The sequence below is a fragment of the Suncus etruscus genome, chromosome 5, assembly GCF_024139225.1.
Source record: "Suncus etruscus isolate mSunEtr1 chromosome 5, mSunEtr1.pri.cur, whole genome shotgun sequence".
Lineage (NCBI taxonomy): Eukaryota > Metazoa > Chordata > Mammalia > Eulipotyphla > Soricidae > Suncus > Suncus etruscus.
Window position 1 is genome coordinate 95281412 of NC_064852.1, and position 13105 is coordinate 95294516.

The 13105-nt window shown below is 37.3% G+C and overlaps 1 protein-coding gene across 1 annotated transcript in view; it reads left to right on the forward strand.

The window, feature by feature from the left end:
* The window catches only part of METTL8 (methyltransferase 8, methylcytidine), a 134705-nt gene that overhangs the window by 120562 nt on the left and 1038 nt on the right, over nt 1–13105 (forward strand). Inside the window, exons 6-9 of the mRNA XM_049773471.1 lie at nt 2675–2738; nt 6259–6398; nt 11813–11919; nt 12665–12730. Of these exons, the coding sequence (XP_049629428.1) occupies nt 2675–2738; nt 6259–6398; nt 11813–11919; nt 12665–12730 (377 nt within the window). The remainder of the gene's footprint in view (nt 1–2674; nt 2739–6258; nt 6399–11812; nt 11920–12664; nt 12731–13105) is intronic.

Consider the following 13105-nt stretch of genomic DNA (forward strand, 5'->3'; position numbering starts at 1 on the left):
TTAGATGTCCTTTTTATTTTTATTTTTAAGATGGGGAAACATATACAGAAAGACTGCACAACTATTTTAAAGTCTCACAACTAAAAGGTAGAACCAAGATTCAAGTTTCTGACACTGTTTGCAGAACCCTCATTCTTAGCCATTTTTTGTTTGTTTTTGTTTTGTGGCCATACCCAGTGATGCTCAGGGATACTCCTAGCTCTGTTCTAAGGGATCACTGCTGGTGGGACTTAGGATACCATAGTTGGTGGTGGGGACCAAACACAGCTTCATGCAAGGCAGATGCCTTACCCTTTGTCCTATTGTTCCAGCCCACCCTTAGCCATTTTAAGACACAATGTTCTATATTTGAATTTTTGCTAAGAATATATTGATGGGGGCCGGGCGGTGGCGCTGGAGGTAAGGTGCCTGCCTTGCCTGCGCTAGCCTAGGACGGACCGCGGTTCGATCCCCCGGCGTCCCATATGGTCCCCCAAGCCAGGAGTGACCTCTGAGCACATAGCCAGGAGTAACCCCTGAGCGTCACCGGGTGTGGCCCAAAAAAAAAAAAAAAAAAAAAAAACTCAACACAAGAATATATTGATGACAGATGACCACCAGTAGATTACAGAGTTGTAAATATACAGCTTTCTTAGGAAACAATAGGACTAATAGGTACTGTTTGGGACGGGGGGTGGATGAGAAAAGATCCATGGTATAAGTTTTACTTTTATTGATTTTCTTGGGGCCTACTCGGGTAATATGGCTCACCAACTCTATACTCAACTGTGCTAAGGCCATGAAAGTGCTAACGATGAAACTCAGACTCTGTATAGCCAGGCACATGCCAGGCTTGTGCTTCCAACCTTTCGAGTTACTTTCCTGAGCAGTGAAGATTTTAACTTTGATTGCATTCTGGATAAAGGATAATAACTCAGTCCTGTTCATCGTACTTTAAATTATTTGGACAAATATTAAGTTGAATGCAAATCCCTGTTATCACAGGATGATCAAGTATATGTGAATACTTTTTTTCCGAGTTGCATTTAAGTATAATCTGAGATCAGGTGAGGTATTTGTGCTTGTATTTCTTACTTATTTAGTTTCTTTTGCTCAAAATGCCTCCTAAATAAAATCTATTCTAATTCTGTACTTGAAGGCTTTTATATCCTACCACTTACACATCTGGGCTCTCAGAATCAACTTTGCTTCTTTTCCTTGTCATTTAACTCCTATTTCCAAATCCTGCCACCATTTCTCCTCCCTACCCAGCTATTCCAAACCCCCCACTTCAAAACTTTAAGACTTATATCTTAAGGTTTTTTTCCAGAGCTATCCTTCCTAAAAGCTGTCAAAACGTATCATGTTTCCAAGTGGACTCTAAAATAATTTCTTAGAATTATTATTTAATGACAGTCTTTCTGCTTCAGATTTGCTACTAAGCAAGCTGATAGATGGATTATTTAATACCAGCATATGAGATTGAGTCAGAGTGGATGTGACATAAACAAACAAAAACAATGTATATGCAAAAGTTAGGATTCAGGATTGTGCTGACCCACAAAATTCAAAGCATACATCAGTCCACGAATAACAGTGTTCCAGCTGTTGTCACTGAATTTCCGATAAAGACCATTTAAAGCTTGTCTTGAGTTTAGTGAAAGAGAAATAAAATCAGTCAAGATTTTGATGTGAATAACATCTCCCCCAAAACGTTCAAGGCATTTATTGAGTTAATATGTAACAAATCAATAGTTTAAATGGTGTATTTGTCTCCAAAATTCATACTCTTGGGTTCAGGGAGCTATCTCAAAGAGCTAAAGTGTTTGCATATGGGAGAGCCTTCATTTAATCTTAGTCCACTGAACACCACTGGATGTGGCCCAGAAAACAAAATCCATACTCTTTGTGTTTTATTATTTCATGTACTGCTTTATATTTGGTCCATATTAGACTTAACAAATGTTTGACTATAACTTGAAAATAAATTTAAGAATTAACATTTTAATTTTTCTCCTTTTAAAAAAACTAATATCTTCATTTAAGCATCATGATTACAAACATGTTTGTAGTCAGGTTTTTGTTATAAAAAAGGACACCCCCCCTTAACTAGTGCAATATTCCCACCAACAATGCTTCCCACTGCCTTCCTCCCCCACCTCCTGCCTATAACTGAGACAGGATTCTATTTCTTTCATATTACCTCATCAAGGCATTTGAACCTCTGTGATAATCCCCAAATGGTAATTTGACAGATAGGGAATGAAATGAAGTACCAAGGGATACTGAGTATAGTACTTGGCTAAGCTAAGAAGAACTGTGAGCCATGAGAGTTGGAGGATAAAGGATGTCCAGAGGATCAAGAAAGGAATGAAGCAATTTTAATATATTACATTAGAGGAATTTCTTGGGAGACTGTAGCAGGATGAAAGGCAAATAACCTAAGTAAAACTACCATAGGAAATGGAAACTTACCCTGTAATTAATAAAAAGTATTGGAAATAGTACTGGTATAGAAGCAACATATGATAACTTTATACCACTACAGAAATCAGTGTTGCTAAAGAAACAAGAAATTCCATCCAATTCTATTAAAGAAATATTTATTAGCAAGTTCAAATCTACTATGATTTTTTTCGTCTGTAGTCTGAGCATTTCTATATTCCTGACTTAAATATTTATTTTATATTCATAGGAATGTTCCAGAGTGCTTTCTTTATTGTTGTGATTTTGCTTCTGGAGCTGTGGAACTAGTAAAGGTATGCTTATATTTTCTTTATAGTGATCCATGTAATTTAGCTGAAGCTGTAGTGAGTCTTTGTTTGTTTTTGGGCTATACTTGGCTGTGCTGAAGGTTTGCTCCTGGCTCTGCACTCGGAAATTTCATTAAACCCCACACCCCTGTTGGGGCTTAGGGTACCATACCTTGGGTTCAGACACAGGTCTGTCAAGGTGCAAGTCAAGTACCCTACCTATTGTACTTTAATGTACTTTAGTGATTTTTTTGAAGTTAGTTTTATTCAGGAAATAAAAAGGGTAAGAAAAACCCAGAAGCTAAATAAAATGAAAGTATATTCTTCATGTTGAGATGTGAATCATTCTAAGTGTAATGTACAGGTTTTTTAATGTTTGTGCATCAAATATTATCTGATGTGTTTTCTTTTTTATTATTGGACCACACCCTGCTATGCTTTGGGGATACTCTTGGTTGCATTTGATGATAACAAGCATCAAATCCAAGTCTTCTGCATGCAAAAGTTTGAGCTGCAGCCCACTGAGCTGCCTCTCACTGATCCTTTTTAGGTGGAGACACCCACAACTGCACTGCCTAAGTGAGTCGCAGCTCTGTTCTTGGAGAGAAAGTCACTCCCGGAGATGCTCAGGGGACCATGCAGTGCATACAGTGTTAGGGATCAAACCTGGATCCTTCATGCAAAGCATGTGTTTAAACCTTTTGAGCTATTTCCCAGGTTCCCTGTAGCCATTTTAACTATGGTTTGATTTTTTAATTTGTGGTACTCCTATAATCAACACATGCCTTAGATATTACACTAAAACAATAGAATTTCTTTTGAATTTAAAATAGAGTTATTGGTATATTGGAAGGCCAGTACATAGCAAGGCCAGCAGCTCCTACTAGATGCTATTTTTATGTCCCAAGAGCAAATATAATCTGTACATAATAGGCACTCATAAATTAAAATATTTGAAATAAAAATTCTGAGGAGAACTTGAGCTTATTTGACTAGTTCCCTAGAGCTAATGAACACAACCATAGCTCAAAGAGGCAGTTTCAGGAAATGAAAAAGAAAAGGAAATTCTGCAAACAAGTAGATGTCGCTCTGCTTCACCACTCACCTACGGTTCTATGCAAAAATACCAATCTGACCAAAACTCCAGGTATGCCAGTATTTGGGCTGACATCACTAGGACATTTCAGGTGTGAGTATGGGCCACACATATTCTGCCTTCTCATACTTCCAGAAGGCCTTGCAGAGCCAAAACCATGCCCCGAGAATGCATTCACCATGTCTGCACTCAGTCAGCTCCATAGCTTCAGTCTATACTCAAAAGAGAAGTCAAACAAACTAAAAATTATGGGTACATAGACCACACAGCTGAAAACTGACACTTTTGGGCAGGGGAGAGAGGCAGACCAAGTCCCTATCATGCCAAAGCCATACCTGCTTCACTCATCATCCTTAATCACCACTTTGACAATCGCCCAGCTTCTCATCTACAGCTCTCTGCAGAGACAACACTGTGACCAAAACTCCAGGTATGCCAGTGTTTGAGCTGACATCACCACGACTATTTTTTGGAGTGAGTGTGGGCATCCTTCTGCAGCTTCCTGGTACTTCCAAAAGGCCTGGTAGCCAAATCATGCCTCTCAAAAGCCACCGTATTATCAGTAATTCGGAATGCCTGGACCACATTTGTGTCCAGGTGCCAAACCCAATTTTTTAATGCAGTCATCCCCATAGGAACACACCAATTTAGATATCAATGTGTATTTGAAGCCACCTAATGTTCAGAAACGAAGTAATAGAATGATCTACTAGCAACAAGAGCTTAATAAACCTGCTGAGAATGTCTTTTTTAAAAAAAAGTAACAACTTAGTTTAAATGAGGCCCACCTACCATAAAACCACCCATATAAAGTACACAGTTGAAGGGTGGAGTGATAGGTTAAAGAACTGAAAGGATTCCTCAACAAAAAACTGGGAGTAGCCCCCAAACATTGCCTGCACAGACCCCAAAACAAACAAAAAAGTAAACAACTGAGTGGGCTTTAGTGTACTTAGAGTTGTACAAACATCTTCATGATCTGATGTTGATTGTGCAGTTATAGAATTTCTATTTTAAGCCAATGGATATAGGGTAGAGACAGTAAGAAACAAAGCTGAATACCATCTCAGTCGCTCTAAAATTATAAAGAATGAATAATAATATAGAAAATATTGGCATAAAATATATCGTACTAAATCAGAAAAAATATTAGTCTATATAATTACATCATATAAAGAACTTACAATGCTTAACAGTAAAAAAAGCACAAAAATGAAAAGGAACAATCCCATTAAAAAATGGGCAGATTTGGGGCCGGAGAGATAGCATGGACATAGGGTGTTTGCCTTGTATGCAGAAGATGGTGGTTCGAATCTTGGCATCCCATATGGTCCCCCGAGCCTGCCAGGAGTAAACCCCTGAGCACTGCTGGATGTGACCCCCCCCCCCCAAAAAAAAAAAGAAATGGGCAGATTTAAGTAGCTGTTTTTTTCCAAAGAGGGCAGATAAATGGGCAACATTCCCCAAAAAAATACTCATTATCACTTATTTGGAAAATTAAATCAAAACTTTAGTGAGAATTATTTACATGAAAAGGAACATAAACAAGTGCTGGTGAGAATGTGGAGAAAAGGGAACCTTTTAGTGGGAATGCAATTTGGTATGACTATTTTGGAAATAGTCTAGATATTGGCCAGAAGCAAAATATAGAATTATCTTAGGATCCAACAGTTACACTTCTGAAGAATGGGAAAATATCAACTTGAAAAGTTGTGTCTACCCCAGTGTTTAATGCAGTGATATTTACAATAACTTTGAACCGAAAACAGTCAAGGTACCCACTGATAAATGATTGAATAAAGACGATAATATGTGCGCACATACCCACAGGTACACAGAAACAATGAGATACTGTATAGCTATTCATAAAAAGGTGAAACTGACATTTGTAGCAAAGTGGAAGGAATTTGAGTCGGTTATGTGAAGCAGAATAAGGATAAAGCATACCAGATATCATCTATATATCATATAATGAAATAAAATAAGTAAAAGACATGGCCAAATATAAAAGAAACTAGTCAGTAAAACAGAGATTATCAGAGGAAAGAGGGTGGTTGATGGGAGAAAGGCTGAAGGAGATTAGAAGAACATTACATTTTTAATAACTAGCTTGCAAATAAAAGTTAAAAAATTAATAATACCAGGCAGGCTTCAAAAAATACTACTCACTGACCCAAATCCTGACTACTCCACTTTTAAAATTAAAAAGGGATTGCAACAAATATTTGTTTTCAAATCCAAGGACTAGAGTTAAGCATTTTATGGTTGTTTGAAATCAGCCAACAGAATACTGAATTGGAAATAAAGTGCATTCAAATTTACAGAGGAAGGCATTTGGGAGAAATAAAAAAAAAAATTTGGCTCTTCTATTTTAAGAAAATACTAGAAGTGTGCTAATCACTTTCCTCCTTCATTTCTTGGTCGTGGCAGTCTCACTCGTCCTATAGAGCAGCTCAGTGCTATGCCTTCGTTCATGATGTCTGTGATGACGGCTTACCCTATCCTTTTCCAGATGGGACCCTGGATGTCATCCTTCTTGTCTTTGTACTCTCTTCTATTCATCCTGACAGGTAAATGAAGATTAAAGGGCATAGCAAATGTACAAAGCTCCCTTTATCAATAGTGGTTTTGAGAATTATCAAAGCAAAAATGACAATTCTTGAATTGTTTAGCGAACTACATCATATTTAATATGCAGCCTTTTAAATGCAGTTTTCCTTTCTTCCGACTTTTAGAAAAGAGCTGGTCAAACTACTTCATTAGTGAGCTTTCTGTCATTGTCAGAATGAAGTGAACATAGTCTGGCAAGACACATACCTATTAAAAGTGACAGTGCTCAAGGAAATTACAAATTCAGAACAGCCTAATAGACTCCCAAGAGGAAAATTGTACTTGGTGATCAGAAACAAACATCTTTGATTTAGCATCTTTCTGGATGTTCATGAGGAGGTAGGCTCTAGCTGTTTGGCTCATACTGTTTGCGGGCTTAAAAATTGCTATAGGCTAGTCCTGCCTCCCAGTTAGAGGGGGAAATAAGGGAGGCACTAAGACCAAACAGGTGCAAGACTACTAAGTAGTAAGCTAGGTACAGAGGGGACCACATATTCTAGCAGCCCCGGGAGTGAGGGAGGAGGATATGGGAGGTAGGACGAAAACGAAGGTGTAGGGAGTACAAATCGGTGATGGGAATCCCCCCTGATTTTATGTAAATATGTACCTAAAATATTATTGTCAACAATATGTAAGCCACTATGATCAAAATAAAAATTATATTAAAAGTTATGGGAATAAAGGAGAAAAAAAATTGCTATAGGTACTGAAGCAATAGTACAGTGGGTGGGGTGCTTGCCTTGCATGAGGCTAACCTGGGTTCAGTCCATAGCACCCCACATGGTCCCCTGAGCCCAGCAAGGAATGATCCCTGAGCACAGAGCCAAGAGTAAGCCCTGAATACCTTTTTTATTTTGGGGGGAGGGGGTTTGGTCACACCTGGCAGCACCCAGGGGTTACTTCTGACTTTGTGCTCAGAAATTGCTCCTTACAGACTCGGGGGACCATATGATATGCTGGGAATTGAACCTGGGTTCGTCCTGAGTTGGCAGCATGCAAGGCAAATGCTCTACCACTGTGCTATGGCTCTGGCCCCCTGAATACCTTTGTTTCTGATCAAAAAAAAAAAAAAAAAAAAACCAACCACACACAAAAGTAATTCCTTAAAAGAAGCCCACTAGGGGCCGGAGAGATAGCACAGCAGTAGTCACACAGCTGTCCCAGTACAGATTTGGATTCTATTTCCGGCATCCCATATGGTCCTCCCAAGCCTGCCAGGAGCAATTTCTGAGCACAGGGCCAGGAGTAACCCCTGAACGTTGCCGGGTGTGGCCCCAAAACCAAAAATAAATAAATAAATGAAGCCCACTAGAAATTAAGAGTTATTTAGTATTTGCCATATTAACTGGGAACCTTTATAATCTAAGGTTGACCTAGTATCATTATTTAAATACTTAAGTCAAACTATTTTTACACAGTGTATGTTGTAACAGTAGCCATAGCTCTTTCTAGAGAGGAACAATAAATGATATTTCCAGTAATTAAAATAATCACTTTTCTTACATTTTTGTCACCTCATATGCATTAAACCATATGTGGCAAGTTTCAGGTTTTGTCAGGATTTTGCCTTCGAAAGGTTCCTAATGTGATGTTTAGTAACAAACACGGATTTAGTAACAGACAGTATAGTCATCATCTGCCTAAAGTTTGAGTCTGACCCTTTCCCAAAGAAACTCAGTTATCCTTAGTTTGCAGTTACAAACTCACTAGACTCTTTATAGTGCCAGTATGTCTCTTTTAGAGAGGACACTCTGATAACTTATTGAAAAAAAATTAGATTCCAAATAAAGCTAAATGAAAGCTGTTTGTGTACCAGGTGAGATAATCTCAGGTTCCATGAAGCTGCTTTTTCCTCCCACTTTCTGTAACTTATTTCTCTCTGCTCATCTGTTTAGGCTATGGGCATTATTCAGGCTGTTAGTAGGAAGATGTAACCTATGTATTTTGTTTCATAGTTAAAAGGATGGAGTAGGAGGAGAGAGAACAAGATTTTCTATTTGACACCCATAACAGGAAATGTTTAAATTCCCAAAAAGACCACAAAAAGACTATTTGAAATTCGTTTAGATCATGTATTTTCTTATGATTTGAATTGAATGTTAAAGAGAAGGGGAAACAGATGTCTCGGGAAGATTGCTTTTCTAGTACAGTATGTTCATTCTATTTATTTATTATAAAATAAATTCAGATGATCATCTCAGTAGCCACTTTACCTTAAATGGAAAGTATCTAAAAATAAGGTAATGAGTAGAAGGCATAAAATAATAAGTGAAAAGGCAAGGTATTTTTCTTAGAGGTCTTTTAGTAATATGGTAATAGATCCAGCCCCAGGAAAGTTCTAGAAAAGTTCTAGCTCTTCTCAGCTTTTAAAATTCATGCACAAATGAACAATAAGTAATGCAGCTATACCTTGAATGTAGAGGTCCCAGCTTAAATGGGGATAAACTATAAGATACCATAAAAGAAGAGTTAACTTTTCTTCTTATCCATGAAATAAAAGCATGTTTAGCACAGATCCACAGATCCAAGCATAGAGTTGATAACCAATGCATATTCATTTCTTTTATCTCCTATTTTTCTTCTCTGCTCCCTCCATCTAGAGATAGCAATAGTTAACAGGTTAAGAGTTGGATAAGGTGGAAGCAAGGTGGCGCTTTCTTCCCCTTGCCTTAGTCATTTCACCCCAGCTGGCTCTGCAACTGCTCAGGGCCAAATGGAAGGATCAAAAAAGCCCCCCCTCCCATGCGCTGCCCCCCCCCCCCCATCGCAGGCCTTTAGCTCCAACCCCAGACCTTACAGCATAGTTAAGAGGAAAGAATTTGCTGAAGGAGGTATCCACATTTTGAAATACTTGTTTTCCTGTATTTTCCTTCATGCATATTTTGCTAATAATTGTAGAAACAGATTTTTCTCTGTACATGCAGCCTTTACCCTGAAAGCCAGTATTTTAATTTTTAGGCATGATCTTCTGTAGTTGCTAAATCTAAGGCTACAAATACAGTAGGAAAATAACCTATACAAAGCAAACAAGGAAAAAATACTTTTCTTTTTCCTTTCATGTTCTTATTATGTCCTATTTTTAAAAAAGTTTATGCAATCATGTTACTGCTTTTTATCAAATTTTACTCATTTCATACTTTTTCCCTTCTTTCTCCTTCATTTTTACCTAATATCATCAATCTTTCACACACACCCATTATGCTAATGAACAGGAAATTTGCAGGTTATCTAATCCAGCTTGCTCAATTTTTTAAAATAAAAACAATTCAGAGAAGTAGAGACTACAAGATGCCCACAAACATGTTCCCCTTGGCAGGTATTGTCAGTGGATTTTGTACTTTCATGGTCATTCCCAATGAGCTTTTCTCAGCAGAGCTATTTAAAGCCACTTTAAGCTTCTCAGCATTGATAAAACTTTTTAAATCTATGTCATCTCTCATTCATAATCACACATAAAGGCCATGAACACTTAACCAAAAACATTAAATCAGGAGCTGTCAGGAGGTGTTGTATTATTTGACTGGGAACCATATCAGTAAAATAAACAATGAAACTAAATAAAGGCTTCCCAGTATTGAGCTGGGGCTTGGCATGCAAATATAATTTAAATAGTAAGAAGGAGAGAATTCTCTGAGGGGAAATCACGTGAGTGAAGGCTTCTACTATTCAGAGCCAAGCTTGTAACATCTGACTAGAGGAGATGCTTGAGATTAGGAAGTAGTAGAAAGAAAAATAGTAGAAAGATTAATTGAAATACTTGTAGCTCTGAAGGTCTCAATAAAAGAAATTAAGATTTTTATCCTATGGGTTAAAATCATGAAAATTTTGAGCAAAGGAATGATTTTACAAAATCATCACTCTGGGTTTGTGGGTGGAAGTGTTTGTTTTAATTGTGGGTTACACCCTAGCTCCAGGGCTGCATAGGAGAATTTATGCAGTGCTGAGGATTGAATCTTTTTCCTCATGCGAGGAAAATGCCGTCCCTTCAGTGCTATCTGTTTGGCCAGACAAAACCATCATAAGAAGCAGAATCAGTAATATGCAGGAAAAATTGACAGGGAGAATAATGAAATATGTTAGGAAGTGATTCTGTTTCCAGCCCTGAGGAGGTAAGAATTTACAAAAGGAGTATGAGTAGGAAATATAAAAAGAAAATATTAAAGATGTTATTTAAAAAAGAAGTACAATTTGATGACCAATGGATTGTGGAGAGAAGAGTAGAAGAGTTTTCCCTTTCTTCTCTTAAATTGATATTTATAGCCTCTAGAAGGACTCTTCCCATTTTTTGCTTGTTTGATTTTTGCCCCATTTTATTTTTTTCTATCCTTCAAACAGAACCACATAACTTGAACCATCTTGTTCCACATCACAAATTGAGGGGGAAATAATGGAGGGTACCAAGACCAAACAGTCATATGAACATTAAGTAGAAATGAAAAATGATCAGACTTAAACACCAAATCTAAAGCCAGCGACAAAAGAATCAATACCCAATCTTGCAGGGGGGTAGGAGTGGTAAGAAAGGGGGATATTCTGGGAACAGGGGTAGAGGGAGGACATCATTGGTAGTGGGAATGCCCCTGATTCAATGTCACTGTGTACCTAAAATATTACTGTGAAATGAGGCTGGAGGGATAGCATGGAGGTAGGATGTTTGCCTTGCATTCAGAAGGACAGTGATTTGAATCCCGGCATCTGATATGGTCCCCCTAGCCTGCCAGGAGTGATTTCTGAGTGTAGAGCCAGGAGGAACCCCTGAGTGCTACCAGGTGTGACCCAAAAACAAAACAAACAAACAAAATTACTGTGAAAGATTTGTAATCCACTTTGGTCAAGATAAAAATTATTATAAAAAAAAGAATAGTAGAAGAAGAGAAAAATTATATGGATCAAAGTGTTCTCTAAGTTGCTATACTTTTTGAATTAATGAAATAATCTTGAGGAAAAGGGGCTCATTTTGGAAGACAGATGATCCATTTGACTGTGTATAATTTGAGATAGCTCAGTTTTTTTTTTATCTATTAAAAAATGATGTGACTTTAGTTTTTGTCTGACTTGCAAGCTACCTTAATATGCTGTAAATATCAGGAAATGTCTATGGTTTTTCATTTTGATGTTGACAACCTCCATGAACCCTACCATGACTCTACCACTGGTTTTTTGGGCAATTACAACCCTAGGCCTTTTAATGTGATCATTTAGTTAATTGGTATTCTTTTCTTTTCTATATAAAATATTTGTTTTTATGGCCCTTATGTTTGTGTTTAGAGTAATTTGGATTTATTGAGCTTTTCTTATATTATCTTTAAGAAGGTTAAATGTGGCACAGAAAATGAAATTTTAGTAAGCAGAGTATCTTACTTTGTTTTTGAAGGATGCGAGGTGTTATAAACCGACTGAGTAAGTTATTGAAACCTGGAGGAATGCTGTTATTTCGAGACTATGGAAGATATGATAAAACTCAACTTCGTTTTAAAAGCGGTAATTCATTCTGTTTGAAATTATTTTTCTTTTAATTTTTTAAAACTGTGTTGTAGGATAAGCTCTTTGGGTCATACCTAGCCTTATTCAGGAATTATTCCTTGCTCTGAGCTCAAGGGCCTGTCTGATGGTACTCTGGAAATCTTATATGGTGCTGGGCATCAAACTGGATCTATCAAATGCAGGGCAAGCACCTTGACCCCTGTACTATCTCTTTGGCCCCTGAAGTTATTTTTGTGTATTATAAAGCTTAACTTCTTAAATTATGGGTCACAGATATGGTCACATAACAGTGAAAGGTTTCTGAATGCACTACAACCAAAAATAATTCAAAATCAAACACATAATGAATGCACTATAACCAAAAATAATTCAAAATTAAACACTGAGCAATATACAATGGGTTTGGTGTTTGCTTTGCACACAGCCAATCCAGGTTCAATCCCTGTCATTGATATGGTTCCCCAAGCCTGCAAGGAGTAATTTCTGAGCACAGAGCTAGGAGTAACCTCTGAGCACTGCTGAGTGTGCTCCCCCCCCCCCAAAAAAAAGACAACACCAAACAAAAAAAAAAAAAAAAACAAGAGTTGTTTCTGGCAGCACTCAGCCTTGTTACATATTGTAGGCCAGAAGGGGTTGAGTAGAAAAAGTTTAAGAAGCACTGTTGTAAAGACTGTTTTGTTTATATTTCCTGTCAGGTGTTTTTGTTTTTATTTTAAAGAATACTGTTACTCTTTTTTTTTAGGACACTGTTTATCTGAAAATTTTTATGTTCGAGGAGATGGCACCAGAGTATATTTTTTTACAAAAGGTATGCTTACCTATATGAGGAAATAATTAGGTATAAGAACTCAGGGTTATTATTTTCAGGGAGAAGCTCAAAAATTCTACAAATGAAGCTAGAGTAGTTGATTAAATATTGGATGTCTTCATATTTTGCTAACTGTGTTCTGTGTAAAAATTTGAAAATGGCCTTTTTGCCTTTTAATATTTTCCCACTTGAAACTGCTTTAAAGAATCACTTGTTTCATCCTTATACCCAAATGAAGGTATACTCTGTTCCATTTTGGAGGTAGTATTAGCCCTGAAATGAAAAAAAATTGATGACATGTCACAGCCAAAGGAAGAAATTTGATTTTAAGAATCCATAGAAAATAATTTATCTCTAGTCAGTTTTTCATTTTAA